This window comes from Micropterus salmoides, unplaced genomic scaffold (genome assembly GCF_014851395.1).
Source record: "Micropterus salmoides isolate LMB-PRFRI ecotype aquatic unplaced genomic scaffold, ASM1485139v1 Ms_hic_scaffold_7, whole genome shotgun sequence".
Taxonomy (NCBI): domain Eukaryota; kingdom Metazoa; phylum Chordata; class Actinopteri; order Centrarchiformes; family Centrarchidae; genus Micropterus; species Micropterus salmoides.
The window spans coordinates 12,049,651-12,069,840 of record NW_024044459.1 but is presented as its reverse complement, the minus strand read 5'-3'; the positions used below and the strand labels follow the sequence as shown (position 1 = coordinate 12,069,840).

The following is a 20,190-nucleotide window of genomic DNA, read 5'->3' as shown; positions in this document are numbered from 1 at the left end:
GGGCCCTGTTCAGGGGAGTTGCAGTGCAGGACATTTGCGTGGCTGCTGGCTTGGCTACACTGCAAACCTTCGATATCATTCTAGACCGGTTTCTTTTCGTGCCTATGCAAGGAGGAAAGTAGTGGTAAAACACCTCACTCTGTTATCAAAGAACCGGGGATTACGTTAAGTAACCCAAAGTTTTTGTGATGTGATAAGTGTTTGTTTCAAACATTATGTTCCACTAAGAAGGGAAAATATCTGGGTGTTTTATGAGATGATAAATATATAAAACTCATGTGAAACTCATTTCAGTGTCTAGCATACACAATTGTAAACGAAAACGAGTGCACAATCATGCAAGTGTCATACGGCTGAGAGAGTTTCTCCAGAGTTAGTGTGTGTTTGATAAGATCTGACCATATTACAATATGGGAAGATCAGACTGAATGTTTGAATGATAAAACCCATTGCAAGTAAAAGCAGATCTGTTCAGTGAGTCTGAGTCAGTAGAAAAACATGGGGAACAAATCGGGGACAAAACTTAATTCTTTGCATGACACTCTTTCAGGTCCAGCTAAATTAATGGCAGAGAAATGGGGGAAAAGTGTGGTTGTTGATGTTCCACTTTGGCATGATGTAACTGAAGGCATTTTTCCTATCCTAGGCAGACTGAGTGTTTAGGGAGATGTAGAATTATGTTGACAGAGAAAGCAAAGAAAGTAGGAAAGAAAAAGATTGATTGGCAAGCTTTTGAAAAATGGGAAAAAGTAGCTCACTTGAGAGAAGCAAAATCAGTGGCAGGGTTAATGGTAAAACAAGAGATAAGGGATGCAAGTTTAAATGATGAGAAGAAAGAGACACACAAAAGGCCAGATCAGATTTTTCCACCTCCATACATTGTCTCCAAGCCACTAATCCTTTTGTCATTAGAGACACATATGGCAAGTACTGCCCTTTTGACTGAGAAACCCCAGGAAAGAACTGACAGGCAGGGGAGAGAACACGCATTGCGCCATGACCTGAAGACCGTTTCCCCAGTTCACACATCAGATGATGTTTCAACTTGACATTCAACATCTTGAACAGAAACCCTGTGTTACAAACTGGAGGGTGGGCGTGTGATTTAAAAGATGAGGTCATTTAACGGACAAGAAAGGTCTAATGAATAATGCTATTGAATTGCATTATGGGAACTGTAAGATGTAAGAAGTATTTGAAGCGTCACTCATATCATGGACGAACATAGGGACTCAAACTCTAGAGGAGTGACAGGCTGCCATTCATTGCTAATGTAACCTCCAAATAACACTCTGGGTTCTCCGGCATGATGAAAGACTGGAGAAGTTGAGAAAGGTCCAACTTTACGTAAATTTCCTGTGGCACACAGGAGCAACAACTCTGAGACATCCAATCTGATTTTGATTTTCTCTGGAAAAGCGAGTGATCTGCGCCTTCTCAAACAACTATGGAAATAAACCTGCTGTCAACGGCTTCCCTATTCAGTATATAATTTTTATGAGCTACTGGTACTTGACAATGATGAGTGGAAAAACGTCACTCATGAAATGAACTACTTAGTTGTGCGCCAGCATGGTGGCAACAGAAGAGAATAACACTAGAGTGCCTGCTACTTTGAGTATGTATGTGTGAAGACGGTGAGAAAGTCAGGATATTTCAGCCTCTGCTGCTTTAATACTAATCCTTGTATTTTGAATCTCTCTCATAAATGGTAAATGGCCTGTGTTTGTATAGAGCCTTTGCAGCTGCTCCAAGCGCTACGTCACATTCACCCATTCATACATCCCTACCAGTACCCCTGCAAGGCTGAGTTAAAAATACAAAAGGCTACTAGTAGCCATTAGGGGAATATTAAGTCTTTGTGCAAGGATTAATTGTACTGAATGAATGAGATAGACTAAGTTATGGCCCTTTAAAGTTATCATCCCAGTGTGTGCAAATTTCCATCAAATTGTGCACTAGTAGTTTGTAGTAGAACATTTTAAAATGCAAGAAAAATCTTTTTAGGCATCAGGATGGGCAATATGATGATATAACTCTTGAGACAATATGAATTTGAAGTCAGTTAGCAGGACTCATTTATTGTCACAGTGTCCAACGTAACATCATCACGTCATTTTGTTCTCAAGTAATTAATGTACAGTAAGGATTTTGAACTTTGAACTGTTGCCTTCATTTTTTTAGCAGTACATTATAATGATTCATTCAAACAAGAAGAAAGTGGTTCATTTTTTTACTTGATTGACATGCCTTGTAAAGGCCTTTTCAGACGTTGGAGTGACACTCCGCCTGTGTACTTACTTGGACCATCACTGCGCTCCTCATGTGAACAGACAAGCAGACAAGCACTCAGCAAGTAAATGCCAGGCACTATATGGGTAGTAACCATGGCAACAGCTTCTGTGCACTGCTGTATGCCTGTAGGTACAACTGTTCTTTAAAATATCTCCCAGAAATCATTGAAAGAGTTTAACAAAATATTATAACTACTAACTTTTAAATTAGTCGAGTTAGTAAGTTTACAAGTGTGAGTTTAGTTCAGCTGAGTACACTAAAATATTGTAGATCTATGTCGAAGATTGGTGCTCCAGCTGTGTAAAATTATTAGATCTATATATTATTAGATATAGATTAGTTTTTAATGATCAAGAGAAAGCAGCGAAAGTCATTGTGGGTATACCCTATCACTTCAAGGAAAAAGTTAAATAATTCAGGAAACTCACAAACAGCAAGGATCACTCTCTTGTCCTGTGATGTGCTGTGCGTAGAAAATAGTTCAACACAATTAAACTCTGGCAGCAGGCAGGCATGTGCGTGAGATGAGCAGGACAGCAAAAGTTTCACGGGACCGCACCAGCTTGTCGCTCCGCCTGTTAGATTGCTCGCGCCTCCCTTCCAACCCGCTCATCTCTCACTGAAAAATGAATTACTAGGTGTGTCAATAGCTTCCCGTCTGAAAAGGCCTGTAGGCAGCGAGGCCACTGACGTACGACGTAGACAGAGCAACAGACCTTTTTCGTGGCCCCTGGTAATTGGGCCATTGCTTCTGTTGAACAATGGGTCATTTTGGATCTTTATATGAGTTTTGCCAAGACACACATTTTCTCAATTGATTTTATAGAAAACCAATGCCCAATGCAATATAATGAAATGATACTGCCCCACTCTCTTTAGGAGTCACCTATACTGATAGATTTGTGTAGCGCAAAGAAATCCAGGACTCGGAATAATTCTGTTTCTGCGACACAATTACGACTTATGATTTATGTGCTGAAAAACGTCACATCAGAGGTGAAAGTTATTTATAGTTCACAGCTTGACAAAAAACAGAACAGGTTGTTGGGTGTTAGGTGCTTATTTTTACTCCACTCCCACTCTACCACAGACACTATTGTTGATTAAGCTGATTAAAATTACAACTCAACTCATGCTGAGAGAAGCCACTTGTTGTACTCACTGAGGCTGTGTGCAGTCCTGAAGGTTGCACATTCTGCGGATGGGTTTTGGCTTCTTGTTGGCGTCGCAGTAACCTCGATGGACCATCTTGGTGTCTCCTTTCTTTCGGCATCCATACTTGGTATACTGAAACCCTGTGAAAGAAGTGAAAGATTTTTATTATTACCTCTTCGTGTAATCCATAAAAAAGGTACAGTGAAGGTACATTTTGTAAAATTTGGCCAGAATTTTAGTTTAAAACATTCAAGACATTACCAATAGCTTGTGAAGAAGTAAAAGTTGACGTCATGTCAAAGACAATTATGTGCTGTGTTGCAGTGATATCTACTGAAGTTAGCATGCTAACCAGTTAGCCCCGACCTGTCCTGGGTTGTAATACCGCTTGTGCCTCGAGATGCGATCATAAGTCATATAAGCGTCCAGTCTGCCCTCAGTCCAACATGAGAGGACGAAGGAGTAGAGCTGCCTCGAGGGTCTGTCAATCAATACTGCAGTACGAGCTGCTCTCCCTCTCCCTGTCGTTCCCTACCTCTTGTTCCTCTGCTATGTCTACTTTTTTTGACTGTTTTTGTCTGGGCAGACTGTGTATGAAATAGTCATTGTTCTCATTGGTGCTCATGTTGCTGTTCAGACAAGTGGGTGTAGGAAGCCTATAGCCACGAGCAAAAAACACACTGATAATCTACTATAAATGATATGGTGAAAATTCTATATGATCTGATTCTGATAAATGATGAAATATAATAGTAATAATAATAATAATAATAATATGCGTATTCTTGACAATCATTTTGATTTCTCTGTCCATCTCCCCGCTGTTCTCCTGGAGTTTCAATTACCCAGATTTCCCCCCCCCCACGATGATGAAATATCAAAAATCTGCACATCCACTTTAATTATTAAAAATAATATCTCTGCTGTTTAATATTGTGTGTTGTTTTTAAACTTATTCCACATGTGTCAGTTGTGTCTTAACAGAGTGACAGAGAGGAGCTCCTCCCTGCAGATCACACAAGACCATGGTCCTTCTAACTTCATTATTGCAGAAGAAGAGACGCCAGCTAATCCATTTATATATAGATAAGCTCTAATGTTATGTGACTAGAAAAGAGCAGAGAAGTGCTAAGGGAGTGTGCCTTGCTGAGGGAGAGGAGGAGGTGAAACCCTGCTCCCTATATGTTTGTAGCATGAACTAAAATGGGATGGGATCGATGACACTTTCATCCTGTTAAAAACAACAATCTATTACTGTGAAATTGAAGGCTGCCTACGTACAACAGGAGTAGTGAAAAAGAAATATTAAGATAATCATATTTTAAAAGTAGTAAGAAATTATTCCAATATATTCTTTTCTAATTTGATGATAATTTATGCGTTACCTCCTGCGCAAGGCTTGGAACACGGAGACCAGCTCTTCAGAGCCCACTCAAACGTGTCCTCCTGGATGACATTGTTGTTGTTGACAGGCACTGAATCTTCATGGATGATGTACTTGTACATTAAAGTAGAGCGTGTTTCATTGTCCTTGGGTATAATCTGCAAACCACAGGAAGAAAAAAAAAAAGAACACATTACAGCATATTTGAATTAAAATGTGTGTGAAAGCGCAAAGTTGTGCATTATCCATTGTTTACTTTGTAGCAGAGTGGATTGGAGAGTTCAATTCCAAAAGCAGCAGCTTTAAAAAAAAAACCCAGGTGCTGGTGTGGGAGTTAGTTTTGAGGGATTAACACACATATTTTTACGTAATTAAATAATACATTTAATCAATAATTATTAGTATAATCTGTGAGCTATAGCCATGAAGAGAGCAGTCAGTAATGAAAATAACCTGAGCTGATATCACATTTAATGATCCCTGTTTGCAGTCAAGAATGTCAAAGTAATTTCCAATGTTGTGTATGTTTTTGCCCCACGACCTGTACGCAGGATAAGCTGTTGACGATGGATGGATGTACGTTTTTGTTGTTGTATTTATTTATAAAAGGCTGCTGGATAACTGGTAAAAAATAATGTGCTGACTTTTCCCCTAAGGTCTGAGTATGAAATCAATATTATAGATTATGATAGAGTGCTGAGATGGAAAATTGGGCTGAACAGACCAAAATGGCATTTGCCAGCATGTTTTTAAACAATTTTGTATGCTACAGTTCACTAGCTAATTTGCTAACTAGCCTGTAAACTGATGTAATGAGTGCGCTGTTCCTAGACAAATATTTGTTTGGTAGGTCATTCAGAAAACCGAGATGCAGGAGAAGATGTGTGTTCATGTTTCTAAAATAGAAAAGAAAGAGGCTTTAGGAAGAATGCTAATCAATTACAAAATCTAAAATTCACCTTCAGTTGGACTGTAATATATTGTATGTTACTGATATATTGATTTATTTTGTCCTATTATATAGAGTTTGTAGAAGAATTTCATGTAAAATATATGGGAGAAAGTATTTACAATGATATTTTCCCATAACACGAGATGTGTTTTCATGACATTATTTTATGGTGACCATTATTAATTCATCAGTGAAATGAAAGCATAAATTAACCGGTTGAGTACAATATTACATTAAATTCAACAGTTGAGACGACTCACTAAATACCAATGTTGAGTTGAATAATTTATGAATTAAAAGCCGTGAGGACATAATTATGGAAACATGCCTCAAATATAACATTTTGGAACATTACATTCTGAAACAGATCTGCTTTGTACCATTACAATTATCTTATAACCTTCAGTTCCTGCCAAATTGAGTGTGAACAATGATCTTAATGATTCACGAAAGTAGCACAAAACTACATTAAAAGCTTTTTATCCCCCAAAGTGTTTTCTGAAAGTACTGTCCTGCTCCTCCTCTCAAACCATTGCTTTTCAGATAAGTACTGTTGATGGGAAAACTGTTAATTAACTTCTGTCAGATCTGCTGTTCTCCTCAGTATGTTTAAAGCAAAATGTCTATAATTATTACCCTGTCATAATATAGAGACTTCAAATCGCTGATGGATGACAGTTTAGAAAATCATACTGTAACACATAACAAATTATAGCTGGTGTACCTGGGGGGGAAAACAATAATGGGTAATGAAGAAAAACAAAGATGAGATTATGTGTGTGAGACTGTGAGCAAAAGCATGTTTGCAAAACAAACCCTAAATAAAAAGAAAATGTATTGAAGACATTGAACTAAAATAATGACACAGTGTCTCAAGTACTGAAGTCCTGATAAACAAACATAAGTGACCAGTCAACAGAAATAAAGTAATAAATGAATAATCCTATTAAAGGTCTTCTTATCATCTACAACTGTATCATTGAATTATGTCCTAGCCTAACTGGGGAAAAAAAGCACAGTTACAGTCGTATGCAAACATTTAGGCACCCCTGACAATTTCCATGATTTTAATTTATAAATAATTGGGTGTTTGGATCATCAATTTAATTTTGAGCTATCAAATAACTGAAAGACACAGTAATATTTCAGTGAATTTCAGTAAATGAGGTTTATTGGATGAACAGAAAATGTGCAATATGCATCAAAACGAAATTATACAGCTGAATAAATTTGGGCCCCCAAACACAAATATCACATCAATATTTAGTTGAGCCTCCTTTAGCAGAAATAACGGCCTCTAGACGCTTCCTATAAACTGTAATGAGTGTCTGGATTCTGGATGAAGGTATTTTGGACCATTCTTCCTTGCAAAACATCTCTAGTTCAGTTAAGTTTGATAGTTGCCGAGCATGGACAGCCTGCTTCAAATCACCCCACAGATTTTCAATGATATTCAGGTCTGGGGACTGGGATGGGCATTCCAGAACATTGTACTTGTTCCTCTGCATAAATGCCAGAGTAGATTTTTAGCAGCGTTTTGGGTTGTTGTCTTGTTGAAATATCCAGCCCCGGCCTAATTTTAACTTTGTGACTTACTCCTCTACATTATTCTCAAGTATCTGCTGATATTGAGTGGAATCCATGCGACCCTCAACTTTAACAAGACTCCCAGTACCAGCAGTGGCTACACAGCCCCACAGCATGATGGAACCTCCACCAAATTCTACTGTGCGTAGCAAGTGTTTATCTTGGAATGCTGTCTTCTTTTGCCGCCCCTTGTTCTGACCAAATAACTCCATCTTTGTTTCATCAGTCCACAGGACCTTCTTCCAAAGTGATGCTGGCTTGTCCAAATGTGCGTTTGCATACCTCAAGCGACTCTGTTTGTGGTGTGTGTGAAAAAAACGCTTTTTTCCGCATCACTCTCCCGTACAGCTTCTCTTTGTGCAAAGTGCGCTGAATTATTGAACAATACACAGTGACACCATCTGCAGCAAGATTATGTTGTAGGTCTGTGGAGGTTGTCTGTGGGCTGTTTTTGACCGTTCTCACATTCCTTTGCCTTGGCCTGCCACTTCTGGCCTTAACAAGAACTGTGCCTCTGGTTTTCCCATTTCCTCACTATGTTCCTCACAGTGGACACTGACAGCTTAAATCTCTGCTATAGCTTTTTGTAGCCTTCCCTAAACCATAATGTTGAACAATCTTTGTTTTCAGGTCATTTGAGAGTTGTTTTGAGGCCCCCATGTTGCCACTCTTCAGAGGAGAGTCAAAGAGAACAACAACTTGCAATTGGCCACCTTAAATACCTTTTCTCATGATTGGATGCACCTGTCTATGAAGTTCAAGGCTTAATGAGCTCACCAAACCAATTGTATGTTCCAATTAATCATGTAGTTACAGGTATTCAAATCAACAAAATGACAAGGGTGCCCAAATTTATGCATCTGTCTACTTTTGTTTTGATGCATATTGCATATTTTCTGTTCATCCAATAAACCTCTTTTCACTACTGAAATATTACTGTCTTTCAGTTGTTTGATAGCTCAAAATGAAATTGCTGATCCAAACACCCAATTATTTATAAATTAAAATCATGGAAATTGTCAGGGGTGCCTAAACTTTTGCATATGACTGTATTTCAACAGATTAGTTTGTATTCTACACCATGTTGGCAAATGATGCATAATATGAGCCACTGGGTAATTTAATTTTTTTATTGTAATTTTACAGTTTTTTTTTTATGTCTATTGTACTCTTTCTGGACCTGGGGGAGCTTTCTAAAGTGGATGGTTAGATCTTCTAGGAAAAGAGAAGGGAATTGCTTTTTATAACTGGTTTAATAGTCCTTTATCCTTCTGGGAATTAGCTCCATTTCACTAGTCTTCCCCATTCCTGTATGACTGAAGCACAGAAGAGCCTTTTCAGACAGTGAATATGTAACCTTCCTGGCCTCATCTATCTGTTAAAGTGCGTTTTGTCATTTAGGTATGTAAATGCAATGTGGTGCTCTGCGATGGACTGGCGACCTTCTTTCCTTTGGTTTGTTTTATTGTGGCTTTGCTGTAATAAACACCATTTTTTCAACACCATTTTATATTTCGGATTGTTGAAATATGCTATATATATTAGAAGTTATATTAGAATGTTCTACACTATAAAACAGAAATCACAGACCATGATGGAACAAGGATGTTGATCACTATGTAATCTACCATTGGCTTATAAACTTTTTCTCTCTTATGCCATACAGGTGCTGGTCATATAATTAGAATATCATCAAAAAGTTGATTTATTTCAGTAATTCCATTCAAAAAGTGAAACTTGTATAATGTATACATTCATTCCACACAGACTGATATATTTCAGTGTTCATTCCTTTTAATTTTGATGATTATAACTGACAACTAATGAAAACCCCAAAATCAGTATCTCAGAAAATTAGAATATTGTGAAAAGGTTCAATATTGAAGACACCTGGTGCCACACTTTAATCAGCTAATTAACTCAAAACACCTGCAAAGGCCTTTAAATGGTCTCTCAGTCTAGTTCTGTAGGCTACACAATCATGGGGAAGACTGCTGACAACCATTGACACCTCGCACAAGGTGGGCAAGACACAAAAGGTCATTGCTAAAGAGGCTGGCTGTTCACAGAGCTGTGTGCCCAAGCACATTAATAGAGAGGCGAAGGGAAGGAAAAGATGTGGTAGAAAAAAGTGTACAAGCAATAGGGATAATCGCACCCTGGAAAGGATTGTGAAACAAAACCCATTCAAAAATGTGGGGGAGATTCACAAAGAGTGGACTGCAGCTGGAGTCAGTGCTTCAAGAACCACCACGCACAGACGTATGCAAGACATGGGTTTCAGCTGTCGCATTCCTTGTGTCAAGCCACTCTTGAACAAGACACAGCGTCAGAAGCGTCTCGCCTGGGCTAAAGACAAAAAGGACTGGACTGCTGCTGAGTGGTCCAAAGTTATTGTTCTCTGATGAAAGTAAATTTTGCATTTCCTTTGGAAATCAAGGTCCCAGAGTCTGGAGAGAGGCACAGAATCCACGTTGCTTGAAGTCCAGTGTAAAGTTTCCACAGTCAGTGATGGTTTGGGGTGCCATGTCATCTGCTGGTGTTGGTCCACTGTGTTTTCTGAGGTCTACCAGGAAGTTTTAGAGCACTTCATGCTTCCTGCTGCTGACCAACTTTATGGAGATGCAGATTTCATTTTCCAACAGGACTTGGCACCTGCATACAGCGCCAAAGCTTCCAGTACCTGGTTTAAGGACCATGGTATCCTTGTTCTTAATTGGCCAGCAAACTCGCCTTAACCTTAACCCTATAGAAAATCTATGGGGTATTGTGAAGAGGAAGATGCGATACGCCAGACCCAACAATGCAGAAGAGCTGAAGGCCACTATCAGAGTAACCTGGGCTCTCATAACACCTGAGCAGTGCCTCAGACTGATTGACTCCATGCCACGCCGCATTGCTGCAGTAATTCAGGCAAAAGGAGCCCCAACTAAGTATTGAGTGCTGTACATGCTCATACTTTTCATGTTCATACTTTTCAGTTGGCCAACATTTCTAAAAATCCTTTTTTTGTGTATTGGTCTTAAGTAATATTCAAAATTTTCAGAGATACTAAATATGGGATTTTCATTAGTTGTCAGTTTTAATCATCACAATTAAATGAAATAAACATTTGAAATATATCAGTCTGTGATTAATGAATGAATATAATATCCAAGTTTCACTTTTTGAATGGAATTACTGATATAAATCAACTTTTTGATGATATTCTAATTATATGACCAGCACCTGTACATGTCTTGTAAAATGATCAAAGTGAGGATAATGTTGCAGCGTGTAGCTTCACGTTATGTATTTCCAGCATTCAGCAATACCATTAATTAATTTTACTTCAGTCACAGCACAGATGCTGACACCCTCGCCTTAAAAGTCAATGATCAAGCTGGATGTGCAAGCATTCTCAATGTAGTTTAGTGACTGGTACTCTATAGCCTATACCTTTTTTGCTATCTTGATTATGAAGCTAATATTCCACGTGTTGTCCACCTTTAGATTCTTGTCTTACTTTGCTTCCTTTCGGTCTTGATTGTTTGCACCCGCTGTGATGTGTTTCACCTGTGTCTCGTTATCTCCAGCCCTCTTGAATATTTAAGTGTCTGTCTCTAACCTTCAGCCCTGTTCCTCATGTTTTGCTGTGTTTTTGGAGTTTGGAGTTATAAAACTGCATCTGCTCTGCCTGGTGTCTGTACATGGGTCCAAATCCCTTGTTTTCCTGTGTCAACACTGGAGCTAAATGTAACAGTGATGACTTATTGTTATAATAAGTTACTTCCAGTAAGGTGCCCAGCTTACAGAAACTCATAACTTTTTACTATAATTTCACATTATAAAAAGACAAGAACAGTTTCTTGTTATATTGTGATTTTTTTCTTTTGTAATAAAATTAAAATATCTTGTTTTAACAACAGTTATAACATTAAACTTTCCACATTTCAATGTGATACTGATCTGTTTTTCTTTTTCTGGCATTGCAGCAATATGCTTCTGTAGTTAAGCAGACAAATAAACAGTTAGAGAAACAGTTACACTACATAACTCCTTCTAAAATCACAAATTGTCTTCTTTACATTTGTTTGTGTGCAGATTAAACAAACAAGATAGAATGTTATCATAACAAATCATTAGTTGCACCCCTTAACACTTGTTCATACTTATCAAAGCCTCCTTGTCAGGTGCCTATTCCTACAATATGGATGACACAGCTATATACATGTCTTTAGAAGTCCTTTTGTTATAGATGCTTCCTGCATGAATAAGTCACCTGTCTTGGTGTTAAGTGCCATATATCCAAAAGTTTCCTTGTATTGAATCATTTCAAGTGAGAGATCTTTAAAATTTCTCCTCCCAATTCCAGGACCTTCCCCATTAATTGCTATCTTATGTCTAGTCTGGGCAGCCTATCGATAAATGTGAGTCTAAAAGCCTGCAATCAAGTAAATTAAGTACAGTCATGTCTATTCAACTAAGACACATGCCTGAGATCAAGTCTTTGAAGGTCAGCCATGCTTCGATCTCTACCAGGTTTGATTAATTAATGCAGCTCACAGTAACTCAATCAGGTCTCAGCAGGAGAAACACCTTCCGATTTCAGAGCCACTGCCAGAGTACAGGCTCCAAGAGAACTTTGCATGCTCAGACTCCTACTTATGTGATTTTGTGATTCAGTCTTTAGTAGAGCCCAAATCTTGCTCTGTCATTTACCCGGCTTTGGATCTCAAACACGCAAATTCATTGTCCTCTTTTGAATTCCTCCTTAAAACGCATTCTCATCCTTTGGCATCCTCTTATGTTTTATTTCACTGCTTTAAGTCATTCATTATAGCTTCTTAACTATCTGTGACTGTTTAAAGTTCATAATTGCTATTTAATATGATAATGAATGAGTTTCATTAATTAAAATATAACAGATAGTGATAGAAACTGAATCAGAAAAGGGGGTAGGGGGATTAAACTGGATGGCTGACATGCTTATTTTATAGTGTTCAATGGCCTTTTTAGAATAATTACAATATAAGTTTTGATAGAGAAGAATGTATTATTACCAGAACCACCACGGGGTCATGCAGAGGTCCGTCAGTGTGCAGCGTCTCCACATCGTCCTCCATAATGTAGTGCCACTCCACGCCCAAGTCAATGAAGCTTCTGGACTTGACCTCCTCTCCTTTTCCATTGAGAATGTAATGCCCCGTTGCCTGGTTCTTGATTGCTGTAATCAGTCATGTGTTATGAGCCGCTGACACAGTTGAAATGGCTTTACTCTATCATTTACAAAAGTTCTGAATTTGAAACAAAGCTCAAATTGAGCCCTCAAAAGGGTGACTCATGGAATCTTTTTCGTTTAGAATGATTATGCCTATACATCACGATGTCTCATTCATTCTGTAGTTATACAAAAAAAGCTGCCAAACTTCTAAAATGATAAAATTGTCAGAAGTGAGAGGCTGAAAGGAAAATGGGCATGTTTGTCAGCTGCTTTAAATACATCGGATTCATATAAATGCATCTCATGGGGCAAAATGAGTTAAAAACCTCCCACACGACTCTGCTACAGATCATTTCCTCTGGTGCTCAAGTCTACAATATGCTGAGTGATAGCAAGGAGCCATGATGGTCTTTTAAAGAGGTGGTATTATGCGTTTTGGCTTTTTCCCTCTCCTTTATTGAGTTACATACCTTTTTTGTGCAAAGTGAAAAAGCCCAAAGTCCACCCCAAAGGGAGTTCCCATCTCCCACAGAAAACTCTGCTCTGAACTGTCCAAAAACAGCTTGTTGGTAGTCCAGCCTTTACTTCCACTTTGCTGTGGCGTCACAGAGAAACACGTGTCATAATGCTCGCCTAGCAGCTAGTCCAACGCGCCCCCTAAAAAACCTTGGTGGGAAAACACTGAGTTCCAGCACATACCTCTCCTCTCCCTTCCAAACACTAGCTACCCTCCAGGCAGTCAATGGACAGAAAGTTGTTACTGTGATGTAGAGACAGAGCTCAGTTAAAACTTTATGGATGAAAGATACTTTTGTTACAGATTAATAACTCACCACTCTGAAACTCTTGCTCCAGTCTTTTGCTAAGCTGGTAAGGGGAACATGTACAGGTGAACCGAAGCCGTGTTTACCCGCTTCTCATGATCCATACTCTGCTTCTGATTGGCTAGTAGTCCGTAACTAGGAACTGCGCATGTGCAACTCTCAACAAAGATCATGTAGAGGTGAGATTCATCACTCCATAGCTAAAGCGAAGCGTTTTACACACAGGGTGAAAAGAGGAGCCGTAGCAGTTGTAGCTGCAGTATGACAAAAACATGGTGTTTTTTGAAAAGTAAACTATGTAAACCTGTTCTGGTACAACCCCTAAATAAGATTTTGAACCTGAAAATGAGCATAATACCACCTCTTTAAAGACTAAATGGTCAGTCATGTTTTTATTTGACATCCTGCAGATTAATTCAAAAGTAAACAATACTCAAACTGATGTAGCTAAAAAAATCCCCCTTTAAACATTTATACACCACAAAATAAACTAAAACACATTTTCTTATTATTAAGAACTTGTCAAATTTTACTTATTTACTGATCAACTGTTAAATTTGTTTCCCTTTTGTGCTAAACTCCATTTCATGAATTAGAGAAATGTTGTTACCATGCTGACAGAAACATCTGGTGGTGCAATAAGTATTTTATTTTAAAATGATTTTGTTTATTAAATGACTGTTGCATCTTCATCATCTTCTTACACTGTATTATTTTGTTTGGTTCACCAATACCAACAATACTAACAAACTGTTGTAAACTAAAGAAACGTTTATGGAAAATACCTTAATCACCCCCATTGCCCAAGAATGTACTGAATTCTTGATCTTATCCACAAACGTTACTTTAATGCTCAAAGTCAGCATTTGTAAAAGTATAATACAAACGTACAGAATTGTAATGGAACAGGATTCAAAATAAAAATGCATTTACCATTAAAAAATAATTAGGACCATCTTTATTTGTGTTAGCCTGGAGCACCAGAAAAAAGGATTCATCTAATGAATTAAAGTCTCAAATCTGCTGTTTTCCTTAAAAACCTGCGCTCTAACTTAAGCTTTTACTTTCAAATGCAGTACTAGTTTTGAAGTCATGATGCATAAACTCTGATTATTTACTGGGTCAGTGGTGCCGCAGTACATATGAAATATTGACACATTGACAGAAATGCAAAACTAACAGCAGGAAACCTTGAAAAGTAAGTGAGGAAGATCTTCACAGGTATCCATCAGCACTTGTCATTTAACAGATAATGACAGTGACAGGAAGGATGGATGCTGTTTATGAAACTACAGCAGAGGAGTAATTCTGATGTTAAAATTGACAGCTTCTTTTCAAGCACAACACGGTCTCCAAGGAACATGCTTCATCAAAAGCCAGATGTACACTTTGGATGAAAGGTTAATAAAACCTTTTTAATTGGTGTTACATTGTATATTTATCATGCTTCCTGCAAAGGAGCGTTTCTTTTATTTATTCCACACCTGCTGGGTTTAGTCAGAATAAAGGCTATCCCATCTTACTGAAATTTCTCGGGGAATGCTGCTTTGCGAGTATGAAGGCTATTTCATTTGGCAACGTCCAGTTCTCTTTCCAAGATTCCTTCACAGTAGCCACTAACATTCACGCTGACCGGGCCTTTCAGTTTTATAATGCATCAGAATGCGCCATCAGAGCTGGCTCAAGGAAGGTGTGTGTACTATTATGGTTATTTATTATGATTATATTCTTTAGGAATGCTGCTAATAGAGACATTAAGAGAGAGACTGTCCTCCCAAGAAGAACCACAGCAGGAGTCATTTCAGCATGTGCACCAAAATGACACGTGTTTACATTCACGTGAGAAAACCTTCTAGTGACCGTAGTAATTATGAGGGAAGCAGAGGAAGTCAGGTTACGTTGTTATAGAGCGACAAAGTCCATTTAAGAAAGATGCCGAAGTGTTTGTTGACCTCTGTTTGTGTCCCCTTTCGAACTCACAGTCAACATTGTCATTATACGGTTCAGATTCTGCACATATAGTACAGCCCTTGATGTGGGATTGCAACTCAGTATGGCTTTATCTTGAGTAACAATCCTAATGTCTCCCTTGTAGCCAATTCTATAAATTTCTCTCTTTACAAGATACACATCATTTTATCAAGGCTTATTACCAGAAACCATGGTGTTAGTGGTTTGGACATTTTGACATACACGGGCAAGGATGATTGGAATGATTCTATAAAATGAAATGCTGCCAGTGATATATCAGGTGTTAATTTCAACCAAGTCAATATTATTTAAAGGATAAGGCTGGTGATATTCTATATTTATGAATAAGCATGAAAGCACCAAACGTCTATTATTTGGCATCTGAAAACAGTCACATGTGCATTATTTACTCTGGTATGAGTGACATTTGCTAAAAACTACAGATGTCTACTGCTACATTATTGGGCTACTGCAGTTTAGCTTTATGAAAGATCTAAACTTAATGGGCATTGATCTCTTGCGATGACTCAGCTGTTCAAAGTTGATGAGCTTGTTTGTGGAAGGTCAAACTTTTTCAATAAGTAATTATTGAAAGCCTTCATTAACACTAGAAAGTCAATTTAAGGGTGAGGTTATTACTATTATTGTAATTTTCTTGGATGAAATGGAAGAACTAATAAAACTAGTTTGTTCAGAAAATTCAGAAAAAAGTTAGTAGTAAGTAGGAGTACAAGCATCACTAAAATGACTTAAATAATATGAACAAACCTCTACCCTTTTTCTTTCCTTTTTAATCATCCTTCTCATCATGAAATACAAATCAGCGTCTAGCCAGTCCATGCCATCCACCCTAGAATTACCTGCTTGAATGTCTATGATTGAGGATGATTGGGGATTGAGCTAGAAAACTTCTTCCTGCATGTCAAAGCTTATCAAGATACCCAGTCAGGGGGAAGAAACCAATTATTCACAGCCTCTTGTGGCATCACTTTTATCCTAATCAGCAGGGGTCAACACCTTGTAATAAGGCTTTGAAACGAGTCACACTGAACCTAAATCGGATTTACATGATAAACGGAAGGTGAATGCCACTATCCTATAAAAACACAATGTTTATGGCTCGGGGTAGACATACTTCCTTATTATCACTCGCATGCATGCAAAATAGAAAGTGATTGTTACTATTTTTACTTACATGAGGGATTCTTTCCTTCAAGAGGATTTCAGTTTCCCTAATCAATTTCTCAACCGTTCAAGTCCCCTGAGGCAAATATTTTATGTTGTATGCGATTCTGGGCTATCTAAATAAAATTGACTTGATTACTCATAAAGGGGAAAAAAGATCTTCTCCCAAAGCATGACTTTAAATACACTGAACAAAATTATAAACACAACACTTTTGTTTTTGCCCCCATTCATCATGAGCTGAACTATGTACACAAAAGGCCTATTTCTTTCAAATATGGTTCACAAATCTGGTGAACACAAAGGATGAAGGATGGTGTGAACACAAAGGATGAAGGATGGTGTGAACACAATTTTTGGCTAAAATATTTCTCAGTGTTTGCAGTAATACCATCCAAACAATCGCACCACACAAATAAATTTTCTTCAAACATTTCTAAATTTAATTTAACACCATTTTTATGATTGGTCAGTAAATATAATTATATATTTATTTATATAAATATAGAATTATCGATGAACGAATGAAGAAACTCTGCAAGTTGATTAACACGTATTACTCATAGACTGTATACAAAAAGGCTTCACTGAAGTTTTACTCATTTTCAAAGGACGTTTGTGTTATCTGCTTTCCGTCTTTTACACTACAAGTTGACAATTAGCAAGGCTGCAAAAAACTATACTTCTGATGTTTTCATCTCCGTCAGTTACGTGACCCTCGCCTTGTAGTTTGTAACGGTCCATCAAGAGTCATGATTTGCTGACACATCTATCCAGCCCGACCTCCCCCTTTTGAGGACTTTGTGGCTTTTTAATACACTTGTTCCTCCACTCATAACTCCTACAGCCACTAGAAGTAAATTTTGGCCATTCTCACAGACAGCTGTTGTTGGACCCTGTGCCACCGTTTAAAATGTTCTACACACGATCCTGCAGAGGTTAGGACTTAATATGAATATAAAGGTATTTCATACTGACCTGTTTGATGTTCCTATTATCCTGGTCTTGAATAATGCTGATTCCTTCTGAATATGGTTAACTATGACACTTCACTTCAAGTGGTTGAAAAAAATGCCAGTACCAGTTTTGCAATAGAGGAGGAACCCACTAATCAAGTAACCTCCCTTTAATAGATTGATGAATAATGAAAGAGCAAATTTAAGACTAATTTTCTCAGCCTGGGAGGTGACATTTATTATGCAAGGTCTATAATCTATGATTTACAATATACATGTTCCAATCCCATTAGTCTTCCAGGGAAACTTGAGGAAGATGGTGCTGGGCTATTTTTAGGCATCCTCTGATTTCATACATGTGTTTGTGTCAGGAAGTCAGACTTACCAAGAATTTGAGGGGAGGCCTCATGTTCTTGGATGATCACATGTCTAGCTCCAGGGGGAATGAGAAACATCTTAAGGTAACCTTTGCCAAGTTTGTAGCAGCAGCAGCAGCAGCAGCAGAAGCAGAAGAGGGGGGGTTAGGAAAGATAAGACAGAGAAAGGTAAGTTAAGCAGATATTCTGTGTGTTTGCAGTGGTGGACATCACGCGTGTTTCAGAAGTTTTTTTCACTTTGCTCTACAAAGATGTTTGAAAAAAAAAGGTTATGCTAAATGTCTATGTCAGCTTTCCTCCTCGCTGTGGAAGCCTGCAGGTAAAACTTTCATTGAAACAGGCCATTCATTCATATCCATGTGTTGTGTTATCAAAGGGCTTTTAGAATCATCCATATTGTACTGCTATTATAGTACACAGCTTATTATCATGACAGGAAGTCTCTCAAATTAACTACAAACTTCCTTCCTTTGTGTTCATATTGACTGTGTGCAGACAGGATGTGAATGAGCCTTCAGCCATGTTTCAGTGAGGCATCTAACAGGTTTTTCAGACTACAGGGCAGCAAAGTCACCTTCTGTCAGAGATGTCCACCACTTACAAACCTACCGTGACTCACCGAGTACATTTCTAAAGTCTTCTGTTTCATTTAAAAACACATTTCGAGCTCCTTTGGGCAAAGAGAAGGCTCCTCTGGTCTTCCCTTCAAAATAAAATGAATAAGTTAGTTTCACAGTGTTTCTTCTTTTCTCCATCTCACCGTCTCACTGTTTCTCTGCAACAATATCACCTACAGTGGAGGCATATTTAATTCGCATAGCAGGGACCAGAGGAATTCACATTGGATGAGGAGGCAAACTATTTCTGCTGGCAGGGAGGTACTTGCCAATCACCAGGACTGAACTACAGCGGTGTAATTACTCTCCCTTAGATTTGACAGGCAGGCCCGGCACTCAGGGCCTGCTGACGCAGACATGTCGCTGAAGTGATTATGAATGCAACTGGCACACTGCCGCAGGGTTCACACAAGGTTGCAGCAGGTGGCAGAGTAGGGGGTGCTGCTCACTCTACAGTATATTGGAAACATAATCTAACTTTTAGAAAATGGCAAAAGATGCCCTCTCACATCTGAGAAAGCATCCTCTGATGGCAGCCAATTTCAGAACCACAAGCGGCTCGATAGAAATTACAGTTTAGAGGTGTTGTCTAAAAGACCCTTCAGGGATGGATGCTTGGGTCAAACCGAGCACCATGTTTGTTCCATCAATCAGACTGTAAATGGCCAACAAAATCACAGATTGCCTCCAAAGGTCTGCAGGATTGTTTAATGTGGCATCTGCACAAAGACTTTATGGTTAGTTTGTTAGGCTGTTGAAGCAATTGCTTAAAAGACATTTACAATAAATGACCATCCATATCAAAAATAACTTCACAGAGGTTTAGAGACTTGACAGGAATAATGAACCTGTGACAGTCTCGACAGTCTCAGACCTAAATAGACAATTAGTAACAAGGAACAGAAGAAACAACAGCTTGTTTCACTCATGTCTCTATGTCTCTACAGTGTTAGGCATCCATCTGCACTACAAGCTGGACAGAAAATGCTGGAAAAGAGGTTGTGAAGGATTCAATAACACTGGATACTTGCATATTGAGTTTTCCAACAAGGGGTTTCTTTTTGGGCTCTCTTGCTTAACTGTTTCCCTGTTAAAAAATGTGAGTGGTTAAATGAGAATGAGAGGTTAAGAAAAAAAATTTATGTTCACAGTTTCAACAAAGCACATCCTGAAAAGATGTGATGAAGCCGTCATCTCCAGGGTGTCAGCTCTCTTTATGACATCACTCCGCTTAAACAAAAGTTTGTTGACAAATTATTCATGACAGAGGAGGCTGTCTTTCGAAATGGATTTTAGAAGGCATCATGAAACCGTTTCAGTAAATGCATTGGTTATTCAGTAAGTTATTCAATTCATGCTGCCGGTTAATATGAACACACAATTTTCATTCAGCTTTAAACTGCACAGTGGGTGAGTTTTGTAATGGCAACATTAGTGGACCAAGTTGTGTTCTAATTTAGTGTGTTTGTGTGTGTGTGTGTGTGTGTGCTGCAGAGGCGAGATAACCTGAGGGAAGCAGCTTGAATTGAAGAAGTCTGTATAATGGGTATTATTACAAATTAATAAAGCCTAATTCAAATCAACCTGACTGTTTGGAGTGACAGCTCTGACAGCTGTAGATACTCCCTGTCCACTCTGCACTCTCCCCAAATTCTGCAAATATAAATGATGTGGACACAGGTGG

The 20,190-nt window shown here is 38.4% G+C and overlaps 1 protein-coding gene across 1 annotated transcript in view; it reads right to left on the bottom strand.

Annotated features, from left to right (window-relative positions):
• Positions 1 to 20,190, bottom strand: part of adamts3 (ADAM metallopeptidase with thrombospondin type 1 motif, 3) — a 198,215-nt gene that overhangs the window by 14,950 nt on the left and 163,075 nt on the right. The window contains 4 exon segments of the mRNA XM_038704466.1: positions 3,458 to 3,590; positions 4,836 to 4,992; positions 12,416 to 12,579; positions 17,898 to 17,978. Coding sequence (XP_038560394.1) covers positions 3,458 to 3,590; positions 4,836 to 4,992; positions 12,416 to 12,579; positions 17,898 to 17,978 — 535 coding nt within the window.